The sequence below is a fragment of the Molothrus ater genome, chromosome 1 (genome assembly GCF_012460135.2).
Source record: "Molothrus ater isolate BHLD 08-10-18 breed brown headed cowbird chromosome 1, BPBGC_Mater_1.1, whole genome shotgun sequence".
Taxonomy (NCBI): Eukaryota; Metazoa; Chordata; class Aves; order Passeriformes; family Icteridae; genus Molothrus; species Molothrus ater.
In genome coordinates this window covers 35,464,648-35,482,681 of record NC_050478.2, presented here as the reverse complement: position 1 = coordinate 35,482,681, position 18,034 = coordinate 35,464,648, and the positions used below count along the sequence as shown (strand labels likewise).

Sequence of the window (18,034 nt, the reverse complement as noted above, 5' to 3'; positions counted from 1 at the left end):
CTCTGCTTTCATACAAATGAAGCCCTTACCTGTCATGTCCCTCTGGCCTGCTGGTCTGAGTACAGGAAAGCCACCAGCAAATAAACCTCCCAGGGGCTGCTGAGAGCCACCTTTATTAACAGCTGGGTTACCTCCATCTCTGTTAGCTCCTTTGGGTTCTGTTAAAAAGAACGAAAAATGCAGGGTATATCAGAAAATAATTTCATCCTTGCCCTGAGACCGCTAAGGCCTGGTGGCAACAAAAGCCAAGGCTAAACTTTTCCCTGTCCTGTTATACAGGAACTGCCATCCCTCACTGACCTGTACCTTGGAGCACAGCACCCTCTGGTGCTTTTCAACCTCATGCAAATCGTGAACACCAAGAAGCCACTGTGTTAGGCCTAATACTGAATTTACGTTTCCAGAATTTTTCGGCATTTTTTTTGTTCTTTTAATCTAATAAAGAACAATTCTTCTGCAAGAGCCAACAATTCCCACCTAACTATTTTATTGAAATGCTCTCAAGGATTTCATCATTCATTATTTATTTTGGAACAAGGAATGCCTGTTAAGGTGATAACTAACATGAAGTGTTAACAGTCATTGATGTCAGAGCACGTTTAGAAAGTATCCTCTCTCTGCATCCTAAAGCCATACAATGATGCAGACTTTGCTGATGTTAAACCTGCCCTTCCATTTGAAACTGTCCGTGTGAACCTCCACCCATGCCTGAGGCTTCAGCAAAGCTCCCCCAGGGCCTTGCTGAGGAGCCCATGCTCACTTTCAATCTGTGGCGCACTGCGGTCGTTGATTTGGGTCACTTTCCTTAGGCGAGTTCCCTGCTGGATATCAGCCAAGAGCGCGTTTCGTGCTTTCTGCTCGTCCTTTCGCAATTTTGGTAGCTCAGAGCTTGCCTGTTGACAAGAAGAGCTTTAGATGGGAGGTACAAACAAAAATGCGTGTTTAGAAAGGATACACAGGCAAACATGGGATAGAAGATTTGAAATGAGCCCTCCCTGGCAGCTGTCACTCCCAAGCTTTTGAGTCGAATCAATAGGAGCAGCATTCGGTTGTGCAGGAGGCAGGAAAGCTGAAAGTTTAAATACAACACAAAACTAATACTAGTTGGGCTAATACTGTTGAAAACAAATTAGGAGGCATGCTTAATGAAATGTGACCTCATTTGGCTATTTATGGCCTCTGTCCCACAACTCCAGCTCCAACTGCCTCTGTCAGCTCCTATCATGCTATTTACAATGCTTTACATCAAAATTTTTATATGTCAAATTATAATAAATTCCTGGTTTATCCACTTTTCTTAGGAAAAGAGATAGATAAATGCACGCTGCACTTATATTTGAATGTGATCATTAACTTATTTAGACTGCCTCTCTGTACTGGAGATTAACATCAGTTTAAGCAGTGTGCCTTTAGAATAGTACAATTATGTTTTTGTAACGTTTCTATCCTAACCAAGCTTGGTAAGTGTAAAGTCAAGTTGTAGTTTAAAGTTCTTTAATAAAACAAACAAATTTTTTTCTTTATTCTTACTTTTCTTACTTTTCTTACTATTCTTACTTTATTCTTACTTCTTCGAGTTTATCGTTATATATATTAAAAAAGCATGTATTTTAAAAAATTGGATGTTTTACTTTTTAAGAGCAGATAGCAATGCTGTTATTTCCAAAACTATTGTTATTAACAGAGCAGTCTAATAGAGGGGGAATCTTCACATCAGAGGAGAAATCTTATACTTGCTACTAAAATTCCCAGAGGTTAGATAACTCTCTAAAGAGAACGAGTACCAGAAATGTTTCCATAGCCCTTAATTTTAGCATCATAGTTGTAATAAAGCTGAACAATATCGTCACACTTGAAAAAACCCCCAAAGCCAACCCAGCTTGGTAATGGCATTCTGAAAGCAAAACAGAAACTTGAAAACACTTAACCAGCTGCTGAATTAATAATGTGTCTAACTCGCTAATCCCAAGTGAAGAATTCTATCAGTACGATATTATTCGTGGTTATTTTTGCACTTGCTAAAATAATCCAAACCCAGCCAGCGGGATTTACTCCGCCCCGCTAGATGGAGCTCCAGACCGCCGCTAACGCTGCCGCATTCCCGAGCCCTGATGTAAAAACTCGGAATTACAACCTGCTGATATGTAACCACGTGCTATTTTAAAATGTTAGGAAAACCCCCACTCTGTTACATTTTCCTCGTTTGAAACAGCGCTGCCTGCCCTCGTACTTGCATAGCAGGGAGTCCCACTGCCCATTACGAGACCCCAGAAGAGCTGCCCGTGTCAGCAGTGTTAGACCGTGTACGAGCCACAAACCATTTCCACTCCCCTTCTCTGGAAGATGACAATACTTACTGTGAAAAATGGAAATACCATAACTGGAACAAGGGTGATTCCCTTCCTCACAAAAGCTCTTTACCAGTATCTTCAACTTCTTGTGTCTCTACTCCCACTAATAAGTTTGCTGTGGCAGGACAAGCAGGATCTAGAGGGATCTGATCAAGAGCTATGTTTAAAATTAGACCTAGCAGCTGTCTTTCATTTCCGGGTTCAAGCGCCCATATATTATGCCAGCTGTCCACTTCACCTCCCAGATCTACTTTTCTGGGCAGACAGGCTATTAGAATACAAAGTCTTGATACCCAGACAGCTATGAGGTTAAAATACTTGTGGTGACTTGTGGCAAGTGACCTATAACTTGATATCAGTGTAACACAAGCAAGACAAAAATCTGTGGCATAAAAAAGCAGGACTGTTGTTCTGCCATCCCATAATGCAGCATAACAAGCTGCCTCTCTCTTACAATAGATTCCCTTACTCCAAGCATAACTCCATCCCATGCCCCAGCTGTTTCTTCTTCCTCCTCATGTACGTAAGAGATTCAATCTTCCGTGCCCAGCCTGGTGGACTCAGATGATTGATTAGCTGCCGAGGAGCTTGATATGGATTCTCTTTTTCCGTTACAAAGTCAAGATGGTCTGGGCTGTAGTGCTCCCTGGTTGCACAGCAGCCAGAGCTCCTTCGGATTTCTTGTTTGCTGCCTGCACTCCCAAGGCCAGTGATAATCCTTGCCAAGCATCATTTCACCAGGTTAGTATCTCACCATCTACTGGTGTCCAGCATTTGCAAATTTCTGGATTTACCATATTGTTTTTTGAGACAACCTTCCTTTCTTTGATGAAGAAATAAATCATGCTGTGCTTGCAATCCATAGCACAAGCACAGATAACAAACATGCAATAGAAGTGTGGAAGGAAGGAAGGAAGAAAGATGTATTTGTCTTCCTTTCAGCAGGAAGACAAATACATTTTAAGTCACAGAGGGAAAACAGCTGCAAGACAAAAGATGTAATTCTTAGGCTACTTTCTACCCCACCATCTGCAGGGCAGCCTCACTTATTTACAAAAGAGAAACATCTCAGTATTTCAATGAAAATCAGAAGGGAAGTGGAGAAGAATGTGAAGATCATTTGTTTTATCAGATGCCAGAGCTGCCTCAGGTAACACAGAGTGAAATTAAATTCCATTCTTTATTTACAGGAATTGGTAAGGGAATGGTGGGTTCTCATTACCTTAGCAACCACTAGGTTATTCTGCTACTATTTCAGACACAATGAACGTCACGTTCAGTACATACTTAGAAACAGAATGGAACAAACCACACATGTAAATAGCCTGAACCTAAGAATTAGTTCCTTTTCATCTCACCCAACTCCACCACATTTTGTTTTCAGTGTCCTAAATTACACACTCATCTATCATATGCAGTGAAGTACAGGACTAATGTTTAGGCTATCCGTCAGGTAATACTTGTAAATAGGAAAATACCATCAAATCACATTTTTTAGAGTGATGTTTCAGACTGTAAATCATCAATGTTGGAAATAAACATTTCAGAATTTGAAGCTGGTAACTTAGACTAGTGGAACTATGAATGAGGACAGCATGAATATAGAGAGAGATCTAAATCAGTGCAGCTTGAGGCTGTTTGAAAAGAACAACAAACCAAAACATGTTTTCCCACTGCTACTTGGAGGGGGAAAAGGAGAAAGAAAATGCACAATATAAAAACATCAAATGTAAAACTGAAAGTGGCTGTATTACAAATAATGGTCATATCTCTGAAACTAAAGCCTACATTCCAAGTCCCACAAGCCTGGACCTGGAAGGGGACTCCAGCAGCAAGCCTGAATTAGCAAGTATGGCAAGGAGGGATAGTACACTCCTCCAATATGTCTCATCCCTTCAGAAAAATAGTATGAGCAAAAATGGAATCACAAGCTCAGTTCTAGTCTCCAAATTTTTAAAATTACATTGTGGAAACATGGTGGTGCAAAAGAAAGAGCCAAAGCAGTGTTCGAGACACCGGAGGCAACAGCTCAGATTTCAGCAACTCTGTTTTGACTGTCAGCCCTGAAGTCTGAGGGGGTGGTCTGCCTGCACACAACAACCTGTACTGGGAATGGTGGGGAGGATTCAGCAGCAGAGACAGGCATTTGGTGAATTAATGTGAGATGCAAACAGACAAGCCACAGACAGCAGCAGATTATCAATCTCTTGATAATACTTCAGATCAAGGCTGGATCCTCTCTGGCAGAAGTGTTTTTTGTGAAGCACAAGTCACCAGGTCCTGTGCAGAGCTACTTGGTGATGTGCAGTACCCTGTGGTGGAGTGGCAGAGCCAGTGGTTTGTAACAGCTTCTTCCAGTTAGGAGTTCTGTGAAAGTGGATTGCTTAGTTTAGAAGAACAACTCTCTACTTTTACACTTTCCATACATGGACCACTCTAGGTTTGACCCTGAATAATCACAATCTTAACATCCTAAATTGAGTTGTAGCAGACAAATTAAGAACTGAGAGACTTTTTCTAGGGAAAACTGACTGAAATGCATGGCAATGAGCTCAATTTCTGGGTACACTCTGCTGTGATATTTGCATCACATTCAGAATGTCACTTTACATCACCTTCAGAATGTCACTTTACATCCTGCAAGACAGATGGGAGCATCGACCTACCCTCTGGGCTCCTACAATACTTAAAATATTTAAGAGACATACGTGCTCAGATACTAAAGTGATGTAAATGCAGAAGACACCAGCCATTTGAAAAAGGTTATATTAATACTAATTATAATCTTCAGATTTTAAAGAGTACCCCTCCACACAGAAACGGGGAAATCCTCTGGACTCTGGACAGGTAGTTCACTCAGTTCATACATACTGTCCTATAAATGGCTTGTATTTACTCTGATTTTAAATATGCTCTTGAATGCATTTGTAAAGTACTTCAGGTAATACAGATCTACATAAACAGGACAGCTGCAGGAAAAATGTACCTCTAGCCTTCTGGACAACCCAACAACCAGGCAGTCATGGGCCTTTCTTTCAGAGTAAACCTATCAAGTGATGTGAAAAGATGATCCAGTACTAAAATGATCCAGTTCTAAATTAGATAGGAGCCATAAGTAAGATAAAATAAAGCATTATTCCATCCAAAGGCACTACACACTCTTACTCAGAGAACTTAATAGTACCAAGTATTTATACTTCTAATGTGCAATGAATTGTATCATCATAGTAGATTCCTTCTCCTGGTCATATTTTACAGGAAATACTGGGAAGACACCTGTGTATAAAATTATTTATTTATCTGAAATAGATAAAAAAACTAAAACAAAAAAATCAAAACATATTTAGCTTTTCCCTAATTATTTTGTGAGACATATAACAATAACATTAAAGACCAATCAATACATTTGCCATCACAATTTTATTATGGGCAGAAGGAAAGCTCTCTCTCTTTTGCTGACAATATAAATTATTTCTATTAATCTGATGGCAATTAACCTTCTTTTCTCCCATTACCAGTTTTTCCTCCAGTAGAAAAAATCCCCCAGATTCAATGCAGAGATCAAGCACAGGTACTGGCAGAAGGCATAAGCAGCATATATTTTAGTGGAAAAAGAGATTGAGGACATCCCTTGCTTTCTTATTTTTCTCTGCCATGCTCAGCCAAACCTGCACAGATCCAGGCTGAGGCAAGTGATTTTCACCACTGCAGGATGAAAGACCTCAGGTTTGGCTTTAAGGTAAAGATAGTGCAGTAAGATAAAGGCTAATCAGAAAGCTCCAGAATAAAGGATATTTGATCACAGAGACAAATATTTATGGGGGGAAAAAGAAATTGTTCCTGAGCCAGTCCTGGCCTTCTCTGGCATCCAATCTGTCATGATTCAGAGACACAACTGAAACTAAAAAATGCAAGAGAAAAAGCCTACAAATATGACAGTGGACAATTAAAACCAGCATCTAAAACAGCAGGTAGGGCAAAACAAGCAAGAGCTGTGGAGGCAGTGTAGTCAGTAATGTGATAGTGCCAGCTCTGGTCAAAGAAAATGTTTGTCACTAATGAGAGACAACCAAGACACCTAAACCTTAAATAAGGGATGTATAAAGCATCAAGAAAGAGCAGAAACCACTGGAAATATAACAAAATTCCCCAAATATTATTTCAATATTAACAACGACCAAAATTCTGGTGTAAACAAATACAGATTTTTCAGGAAAAAGGACAAAAAAGGTGAAGCTGGCTGCCTAATGCAGTACGTGCATCATGTCAGAGATAGCTGAGAATAGGAGAGAAAAACACAGCTTGTTTGTGGTTGGTAAATCATCTGAGAAAGGATGATGAATGTTCTTACTACCCATATGGCACCACAAGACTTTCCAAGCAGGGGAGAATGAAGGGAGAGATGATGACTGGGTCCCCATCCAGCCATAAATCTCTCCTACTCCTTTGAAAGAAAGCCAGGCACTGGATTGGTGCTCACAACAGTCTGGAAGGGCAGAGCCCTTGAGTAAGGGGCCTCAAAGGGCATCAGTCTGTTAAAATACCCTTCTGGGACCACTGATGATAAAAAAGAGCGGACCAAGAACAGGGGAGAGACCTGCTTGCAAGCAATCTACTCTGTACCTTCCTTCCACTTAACCACAAGCTGCTGACCACAAGTGTTCCATAAGGAGATTTCTGTAACCATCAGGACTAAGGTATTTAAACAAATTCAGCTCCTCAAAGAGTGCATCCTTTCCAAAAGCAGAACTGACAGAAAAAAGTAATATTGCCAGTAAGATGCCAGAACAGTCTAACAAACTACAATGTCATAACTTTTTATTAAAAGAATGAAGTTCTTTTGGAACAAAGTAAAACATGGAAGTTGACCAGAAATCTCAGTGTAAACTGACCAGCATGTCTTCCTTGACATTGACCAGGATTATAAAAGTCATCTATCCAATTGTAGCTCAGCATGAAATCTGAAACCCCAGAGGAATTTGGAACTTGATTCCAAGATCAATCCACTATTACTAGTCTAGAATTATGCCAGGAATTAATGATTTTACATTTGCAGCAGAAACAGTTTGCCCAGCAGGCAAGAGCATTGCTTTTACAAAGAATTCTCAAACCAGCAGCTAAAGTCTCCACCAGGAATGTGCCAAGAAAAGCAGTAGCAACAAAAAGAAGGAGCTTATTAAAATATTAAACTCAGTTTATTATTTCATCACAACACAAACAGGAGTACCATAGAGAAAAACATTGTCATCCTTCTCGTATTTTCATTACATATGCATCAGGTGTGGTTTCACTCATACACTGTCAAATACAAAATAAAATAATCAAAATACCCCCCACCTTCCAGTTTAAGGAAAAATCTAACAAATCTCAACAACAAAGTAGATGTCTTCTTTTACTTTAAATATTTTTAACTGCTTGTTTCTAAACAAGCTTGGGAGATCTGGTACCTGACAGTTTTGGTTCTGTTCACAAGAGAGTGCTGACCTCTAATTTAAAGCTTTTTAATTATGGGAGACCTCACCACAGTGCAAGACTCTACCTGCACAGTCATTTGCATGATCAGAGCCACTTCTGTGTTTCTGCTGTGTGGCATAGGACAAAACTAATTAATTCTTGGCACCTGGTCTGCCTGGGCAAACATGGCACTCTCTCAGCCTTCTAGCAAGCTGAGCTTCAAATGCTTCCCATGCAAGGGGTCACTCTCCAGCCAACTTTTCTGAGGGAACCCACAAGAGGGAACCTGCCAAATTGCTTCCTGGCAGCTTATTGTTTCAACAGAATGACAGGACCTGCACTTGACAATTCCACCTACACCCAGCTCAGTACTGACTACCCATGATCTCAGTCTCCATGGCACAAAGTTCTGCAGTCTGAGCCTGCCAGGTTGAAAAGGTCATTGAGCAATGTGTGTACTTAGATAGGCTGAGTCTACCCTGACCTTGTTTCTCAGCTCCCAGCTAGGGAAGTAGTGCAAAAGTTGTTATGAATCTCTTCCTGGCACTACAGCCACCGCCTAGTCCTGGCTTTAGTCCCAAGCAGTGAGGCTTTTCAGTGTTAGCAGAGCCTGGTGCCTGCTCTGCACCTGCTTAAAGCAACCACCATACACAATGGCAGGGAACAGAACACAAAAACCAGCATAGCAGGAGCAACTTTCTTTTAAATCCATGTTCCCAGTGCTCATTTTAAATACCACCAGGAATCAATGCCACTGCACCCAAGAAACCCTCTTTCCCTTATGCTAGCACCACTGTATCAGATAATATAAAATCTTGTATACTAAAGGGTTCAATTGCTCCTGCCTCAAATGGAGCAGGGGGGTTATTCACTAGGGTGCACTTAAGGTTTTCCAGTGTGGGTTGAATACAAAAAATGCAACAGAATAAGTAGGATCATTTGTACCTGCTGAGCTTTTCTGTAGGTATTTAACTTTCTGACACCCACATTTTAAATGTAAATTCTGACTATTCTTGTACTAAAAGAAAACATGCAGTAACAGAAGCCACCAAAATTAAGGCGGTAAAAAATTTAAACTACTCAAAGTGTTTCCCAGCGGTCCAGAAAGATCACAAGTCAAATACCAAAAATACCCTGAGACTGGTTTCAAAAGCTAATTTTGGACTTCATTTTTTGATTTCTAAACTTTTGTGATTCAAAGTCCCATGATAGCCTCTGCATCAATGAAAAGAAAGGGAAAACTCTTACATAAACAAGAAAATCTGAGGGCCTGGCATTGCAATGAAAATGTCAAACAGCACAAGGCTGAAAACATTGCCATGGGGGCTGGTGACACTAGCACTGTTTATTCTCTCTGTCTACCATTGCAGACTCCCCAGAATGACAAGGGATACCATGAGTAGTGGCAACATAAACTTCAGCGGGTAACAACCTATACACATCACAATTTAATCTCTAAGAACACTAGGCTATTTCTCATACCCAGTTACCTATGCAGAAGCTACTGATCATTCTAAAAATCCTTTTAGCATCCACACAAAATTATGGTTAACCCAAGAGAGAACAACGAGAAATTGGCATTTCTTGCACTCTCACCTTCCAGCCATTCAGAGAAGTCCTACTCAAGCGTTGCTATAATTTTGAACTCTCTTTTAATTAAAAGGCTAAAAGTATAATATTAATTGACAGATGGAATTTAATATGTAGCCACTGCATACACTAGAGATGGGGTATTAAGGGCATTATTACCTTGTGGTTAGAATGGTAAATTAACCTATTAGTTGTCTGCAGCTAGGGTGCTTCTGGTACCTGGGCTCAATCATTTACAGCTGGTAAATCCACTCTGCAATTTCCATACTTGTATATTATACAGATGAAAAATGAAGAGAAAGAATGCTCTTCAAATGCATTCCATTCCATTCAGACATATGACATTATGAAGAAACCTGCAGAACATTCTCTAAATACATTTAAAATGGTGACATAAGAGTTCTCAAGTGAAGCATTCAAGAAGATTAGCAGCTAGGAACTATATGCAATCCATGTCCCTCTACCTGTCCAGATGAAACAGAGCAATGGCAGTCTAGTATTTATGGGTTTTTTTCATCTTTACCACATTTCACAGCTCCCACTTTTTCTGTATTTCTTGACCAGAAATACAGAAAGCTACAGGAGCAACACTTTGAGATACCACAGCTATGCAATCCCAATTTTCCAACAGCTGAAAATTAAGTCAAATAAACCACACAAAGATACAGCATTTTTCTTTCTACATGATTCACTCTCACCTCTTTATGAAAGCAGACGGTGTGAGACATGATATATTATTAAAACACTATACATCAGTATCCTGAATTTCAGCTGTGCTTTGTCCAGCCCTCAGCACAGTCTGTGTGATCAGTCATTCACCAACAAGATTACCAAGCCTGCACTTTCCCTCACTCCAGTGTTTTACCTATCAGCAATAAATATTGTGCTTTAGTATCTCCTAGGCTCCATGACAAAGTACTAAATATGATCTTACAGCTCAGATAAAATTTTAATAAACACATTCCTAACTATTTTGCAATTGGCACCATGCACAATGCTGTTCTTTCAGTATTACACTTGCATGTCTAGAGGTCTGAATAGAAACTTGAGAGATTACTTTAATTTTTACAATAAATAATTAGCAAGCATGACCAAAAATTTATGCATATGAGTGCTCATCTGTGCACATTCACTCATACTATATTTGGTAAGACCAAATCAAAATACCATAAATCATCATTATCTTCAGCCAAGATGTTTTACATATGCTGTTTGTTCTCTTTCCAAAGAACAGTAGTGCTAAATGTCAGAGGAGCAAAACCAACTCCCACACAACTTCAGATGAACACTGTAGCTCTCTGAATTTCTTGAGAAGCTGAAGGAAACAGCTCAGCAAGGCTTTCAATCTAACAACTGCATGAAGGAGGGGAAAAACATCCCCCCAAGGAAAACTATCAGGTAATGTTTTTCTCAACCTTGGAAATCCTTCTGTGTAAATCAGTATTTTATCATAACATTATATAATGAGAAATTGCTTTTCTGAGTTTTTTATTACAGAGTAGAAAATAAGAAAAGAATAAAAAACTTGGTAAACACTGACAGGTTTATCTACAACAGTAATTCTGTTTTTAATTTTTAAAAATTTTTAACTAAATAAGGATGAGGCAATTATTATGCTTAATCCAAATGCTATTCTAGCATTCATCATTGTTTCAAGGTTCACATTTCTATCACCAAAGTAAGCATATTACTTTCTCCTTCTGCTATCCTTGTTTCTAGTGTGCCACAAGGCAGCAAATAAACACCTGATGCTACTTTATGAGCTTTAATCATCTGGTCCATTGTGATTTTGGGGGTTAATTTCTATGCTAAGACTTTATTCATAACAATTCTAAAGAGAACAGAAGTATTTTCTTAAACTCCACAAACATATGAATCATTAAACAAACATCTCTGAGTAAGGCACAACCCAGCAGGGCTGCTACACATCCACACTTCCTCCAATATTAACATTTTAATAGGTGATGACTGATCTTAACATTACAAATTCATATATACAGAGGCCACACAGCAGTAACAGTCTTCACTGCATGTAATAAGTGAACAGGGTTTATCAAAGCAAAATTCTCTCTTGATCCTTTTCTTGGGAAATTAAGCAGAGAAAAATTTTAATCGTCTCAGTGGTGACACATACTCCAGAAAATATGACAAGCCAAAACTAACCTGGTTGCCTCATATGCCAAGTTAAAGGCAGGACTGGTAAAAGAAATAGATTTGGAATAAAATTAAATTTTTCATGAGCAGAAAGCTTAAAAAAAACCCCAAAACTACCAACCTCTTCCCCAAGACCACCAACAAAAACTATTAAAAAACCCTACCTTACATGGCATGCCCATAAACTAAAAGAGCTTTATAAAAAGCCTCCTGTGTAAGTGTGCTTTGTTAAGGTGTAGAGGAAAAGGGAACATAAAGAGAATTGAATTCTATAATCCAGTGCCAGAAAATACATCAGGGCACAGTTTTATTCTGCCTACTCACCCCTCTCATCTCTATGACCCCCAGAAGGTAGGCATTTGAAGACATGGTCAATTAATCTAATTAGCTGTATCTGCATTTTGACTCAGCCACCTGCATCTGCTACACTGCTACAGCAGACATCCCACCATTCCCTCCTGAGAAATCCAGCAATTTGTTTCCTTTTAAGTTTGGTCTAACAGCCAGTAGTTTTTTTGGCTGTACAGGTGGCTCTTAGCATGTCTTAAATACCATCTCCAAATCACTTTGTATTGTCTTGTAACAACGTTTGTGAACAAAATTCAGTACAAGTACTTACAGAATATCAGCAAGTGCAAAAGTCTTAGAAAACAGTAGGGACAAGGCCAAAAAACACTAGGAAGGAAGTTTCTTCTGCCTTAAGAGTCAACAGGACAAAAAAGTTATGTGCCAACAGTGATTAGAATTTCCACGAAGTTAAGGACTGCAAAATTATTTGGGATCAAGGCTCACAATATTAGCAAAGAAAATGTGCAGAGAAAACATAATGTGATGACTACTTCTGCTAAAAATCTCTTGATAGTGAAAGCAGGGGAAAGTATGGTTCTCATGGTACCCCTGCAATAGCATCATGAAAAACTACAGGTTCTAAAACCCCCACCTACACACAGACATTTTTCTTTTAACATAAATCACATAAATTAAACTAGTGGCTCACCCGCATATCAACAGTAAAATTAAAACCTAACTTTTAATTGCTGAGATGCAAATCTTACTCCGATTTAATCATACCAATATAATAAAAATCACTGTGCTGTTTACTTTGGAACTTCTCCAGCTGTTGGCCAAATAATAACTTACCTGCTTTGAAGGTTTTCCTTAAAGCTATACGCCTGTAAAAATTTTTCCTTCTTCCATCCCCAACTGTAGATCTAGCAGCTGTAACAACAGCTGGGCAGATTAGCAACTGTGAAAGACAAATGCCAATTTCTAGAAAAGGGCTTTCCAGTAAAAGAAAATAGGGTCTGTAGCAAGTTTCTGAAGGCTCCCCAACTATAAGGTTTTACTCTGTAACTTGGCACCAGCTGGAGAGCAGCCTCCTACTCTGTGCTTCTGCTGAACTCACCAGGCAGATTCCTGATCCTGTCTCTCATTCAGTTTTGACAGGGAAAAGTAATTTTGCTGTTGCAGAAAAAACAATGTCCTACCACGCTATTTTATTAATTATTCGTGTTGATACTCTTTTTAGTATCAAGACTTATTAAAAGCAAAGCTTCAATATCAGACAATAACTAGAAACACATCTAGTATGTATCATGTCACCAAGATGGAGCTGACTCAAAATTCTGCATGTCTTATACAGAGACCACCCATTTGAAACAGAATGATCCAACTACAATATGAAAACAAGCCTTCTTGTATCAAAACCCTACCACGGGAGTGGGTTTAGTTGTCAGAAAAGAGAAGCGGAAACAAAAAATCCTAAACTTGTTCATAATGATCCTTAGGGGTCCTTTTAGCTTTCTCAAGTCATTTATAATTGGTGTATGTTAGAGGAGTCTAAAAATGTCTCTAGATACTTGTCTGATCTAAATTTATTAGGATAAGAACATTTGTAGCTTCTGTTGACTTTAATTGCAGTTGTGAGCATTAAGCTGCTCACAATATGCAGCCCGCTTATTTCAGCATCTAAGTATAGGTTGTGTACCAGCCCAGAAGAACTGCTAATTGGAAACACTGCTCCTGGTGCCAAAGTTGAAGCTGAATGCTGAAAAGAATCAAACACTGCTTATTTGATTTGCTGTCTTTATCCTCCTCCTCTTCATCTCCACAACTCATGGGGAGTTTTACAAAATTGTTCAGCCTGTAAAGTAGCAGAAAGAAACTTGCAAAGAAACCTCCTTCTGGAAAAAAAAACCATAAAATAAGAGCATTATGAACAATACCAAACAAAATCAACCAACCTTCCTGGGAACAAAACCGACGGAGATGCCAAGGAATGCAACAGAGAAATGCAGTTCTTAAAAAAAAATAAACTAGAAGTACATTTGAAGTACATTTTAAGTACCATGTACTGTTTTGCTACACAGTCTAACATACTGTGCAAATAACCACAGCAGTGACGGAATAATGTATGAAAAAAAGTCAGGGGAGATTTTATGATTTGAACAAACCGTGCCAGGTTCCACTTTTTCAAAAAAAGTCTAAGAATTTCAATGCAGAAACAGGTTATGACCAACTGATCACAGAATTCAAGGAATTACTTAAACAGGTTTTACAATAGGTACAATAATTGATTGTGAAGGTATGGAAATGTAATACTCTGAAAGTTCACCCAGAGCATCCTCCTCTTATTGCAAACATGCTGGCAAGGCACATGTTCTACTTCATGACACACACAGTAATGATCTGCTACAAGCTGTAATTGTTCCTGCACATGTACAGAAGAATATTGTGCTGTATCCCCAGGAAGACACCGTGTGCTAGAAAGGGCAAAATGTACAGCTGAACACTGTGAGTCTTAATAGGAGCTGTAAGAAAAAGGAGGAAGAAATTAGTACTTACCATCTGTACCATTACCAATACAAAAATGAATTCCCTTTGGCTGGAAAAGTATTCACAAATGCTAAATCCTCACCATATGCACTCTATTCATCTCAAAACCTTTTGATCATGCACTCCTAGCAGTAACAAAATTTTTGAGCATGCACCCCAAAACACATAGGTTTATTTCTTTATAAAATATACACATGTATGACTGAAGTTGCAGTATTTTCATCCCACATACCAATGGATCATCTCACACACCCCACTTTGGAGATCACTGCTGTAATGAACAGAATCAGTGCCAGCAAAACAAACATCTGCCCCAGATACTTGCTATGAATATCCATGCCAAAACCCTGTGGGCTCTGAGCTGACTACTACAGCTAAGCTTTTGCACACAGAAATGAAAAGTCAATCTTACCAGTGGTGGTGGTGGAGGGGGCCCTCCCGAAGGTGGTGGTGGAGGGGGCCCTCCCGAAGGTGGTGGTGGAGGTGGTGGAGGAGGAGGTGGCGGCGGCGGTGGAGGCACAGGCATCTGCTCGGATTTCTAGCTTCACCCAGTTGTGAAAAATATGGCCAGTCTATGTCCTTGAGGAGAAGGAAGGGAGGAAAAGTGGAAGAATAAAAAGAAAAACAGAGAGCAATGTGTTTATACACTGCAAGCTGAAGATCGGCCAAAATATCTAGCTCTCAGCAGAGTGAAGACTTTTATACTGCACTGCTTCCAAAAGTACAGCACGAGCAGCCTCATTACAGTTATGATGACAACACACATCTAAAGAACAAGCTCATGGATCTGGACCAGTGCCATGAGTACCAAATGCATAGATGCTAGCCTGTCCAACTATTACATCTTGCCTTAACCTAGCCCATAGCCCTGAAATGCAATTCTGCAGAGAACAAATCACAGTTGACCATATGTAGACACTCCTGCTGGGACCAGACCTCAGTTGACTTTAAGCCAGAGGTTTGCTGCTCTAAGGAGAGAGTAAGGGACTTTTTAAGTTCCTCATGATTTAATAATAAATAAATAATTCTGCAAATTAATGTTTCAATTACCAAATTATATAATATCAAGGACCAGACATCTCAAGTGTTAAAGTCAAGTGTTTTCTTGCCATTTTTAAATGTCAATTTTCACAATTCTTTAGTAATACACTGACAAAAAGGCACATATCTTCCAACAAAAGCTATATGCTTTTCTTTTTAAAAAAGATCTTTTGTAGAATGACAGTGCATCATTCACTGACTTTCATACCTAACCATGCCCTCAGCATGACTCAGTCATCATTAAAGTTAACAAGAAACCCCTGTATTTCATTAGTAAAGTTGCAAATGAAAGTACAGGCAGTGCCAAGGAGAGGCCTATGCAAGCTATGCTTGAAATCTTCTTTTGATAGCGACACTTGGATAAAGGCTCCAAACACATCTAGTTTTACATCTTGTTCTACATCCATGATGTCATGATTATTTTCTGATACTCTTCACAAAGTCATATGAAACAGTGTCAAAAGCCCTACAATAACACAAAATATGTAATATGCTTTGTCTTTTCTTTCTGCAAGGCTTTATCTTAACAAGAAATTACATTGGTTTCTCACGTTTACTCTTTATACATCTCTCTAGGTCATAATTTGTTTCCCTGACTCCTGAAAGGTCTTAGAAACATTTTTCACATTTTAATGTTTTACTAGAAATTGATGTTAAGTTAAAAAGACCACAATTCCCAGAACCTGTTCCCCTTCCTTTTTAAAAGCATGCTTTTACAGAATCATCTGTGTAGGGAGGAGGCATGACAGTTAAGACTGGAAAAGTTCAGGAGAGAAGATAACATAGAAATGAGGCAAGTTAGAATCTTGAGTGGAATATCTGGCTGTTTTGCTAGAGGGTTAGCTTGGAAGAGTCGGTGAAATAAAAATGTATATGCAGACTTGTTCACTTCCTAGCCAGTGTACATGAACAATATCCCAATAATGTCGGAGTATTTTTCTCCTTTTCTATCTTGTAAAATACTTAATGAGAGATCAGTCAAAATTAAACATGCAGAGCCTCTGAAACACTCATTTTCTCCCTTGAGAGATTGCTGTGCAAAGGGCTGGCTGATCAAAGCACCCTGATCTGTAACAGAATCAGTTACAATCACTTTAATAATCTCTTAATGAAGCTTTCCAAGAAAGCTGGCATCACAGCATCTCCATCATTCCACCCTCATTGTTGCCCTATTCAAAAACCCATCATCAGAAGATACCTCTTTTCCTCAATTAAACCATTCAAAAACATGGACATAAGGAGAATGAGTCTTCCCAGCTAATAATATGTTTCGGGTTAGTATCTTCCTACCCTGCAATACAGGCCTTTTGTCTTCATTAAGGATTTCGAATGGGAAATATGCTCTTAGTCAAATTAAGAAAAAAAAAATACAACCCACGCTCCTGTGGCAGACCACATGAATGGCAGCAGGAGGTAGAGCACATTGGAGGCAAGCAGCAGTGGGAGAAAGGAAATGGGAATCAGCTCCTGCTATTTAAAAGTCACAGTCTGAAATGCCATCAGATGACTTTTCTAGCTGCCTCTCCACCAGTCCCTGCCCCAGCACTTGTTCCTACAAATGATGCAGCCTAAATTCAAGGACTAGAAACTGTGTAGAAACTACAACCCAAAATTCAGAGAAGAGAAAGTTGTACACCATGTATCCCACTCCCATATACTCCATATGTCTAGTGGCATCAGGGCTAAATGCATTCTGTGAGGCTCTAACACATAGCCCTTGAATGAAATACTGGAGGCACCATATAGCTTTCCTCTAATGTTTTCTCAAACCCTCTACAAACGAACCATCTTTCAGAAAATCCTGCTGACATGCCTTCTTTAGTCTCTTACCACAAATTTGGAGGCTCAATGCCCTGACCTTGGCATGCTTTTGTGTGCACATTAAAACTCATGGTTTTATACCAGAACTATTACAGGGTAATGCCTACACAATGAAGAACCATAGAGGCTTTGAAAGGAGTACTGCCATCTCACAAGTAGACAGTGTATGGTGATAAAGACAGGAATCTTCAAGCTAACGTACAATAAAAAACAATTGGCTCTTAACATTTAGTCATGACTGCACAATCTACACTTTTTAATATGTAGGATTGGCTATGATAAACTCCTTTGTATTACTGCAGCAATATCACATGGACTGTATTGAAAGACAATTATGGAGAAGGCTGCAGCATTTCAACACATTACTTGGAAGCCTCTGTTCCTTGGTTAAAGGCTGCATTTCATTTGCCTCTCCCCTCACTATATTATATATACATATATACTCAAACATGTACACATACATACATATATATATGAATATATATATATATATATAAAACCATAAAACCCATGGTCAGTAATTTCACACAGTAACTTCAGAACATGCCAAGTTTATGGATTTCCACATAACAATCAAAATAAACTCTGAATTAAAACCAAAAAAAGGAGTATCATATTGATCAGTTGCAGTGTCTGGTAAGAGCCAGGTAAGAGGGAAATGCTACAAAGGATCCTTAAGGCACATGTGCCCTTTCTCCACTCCTCTAAATATGCATATCTATAATTGGAAGAGAGGGGTCTGAACTATCCCTGAGGGACAGAAATAAAAAGATAGAGTTCAAAAGGCT

General features: G+C 39.1%; 1 protein-coding gene across 6 annotated transcripts in view; it reads right to left on the bottom strand.

Annotated features, from left to right (window-relative positions):
• Positions 1–18,034, bottom strand: part of WIPF3 (WAS/WASL interacting protein family member 3) — a 38,108-nt gene that overhangs the window by 9,186 nt on the left and 10,888 nt on the right. For 5 of the 6 annotated variants that reach the window (XM_036407038.2, XM_036407039.2, XM_036407041.2 and 2 more), the window contains exons 2-4: positions 14,797–14,963; positions 761–893; positions 30–158 (exon numbers count right to left, since the gene is read on the bottom strand). In XM_036407038.2, coding sequence (XP_036262931.1) covers positions 30–158; positions 761–893; positions 14,797–14,910 — 376 coding nt within the window. In that variant the 5' untranslated portion in view covers positions 14,911–14,963. Of the gene's footprint in view, positions 1–29; positions 159–760; positions 894–2,357; positions 2,646–14,796; positions 14,964–18,034 lie in introns of those variants that run through there. The other variant, XM_036407043.2, reaches the window with a different exon arrangement.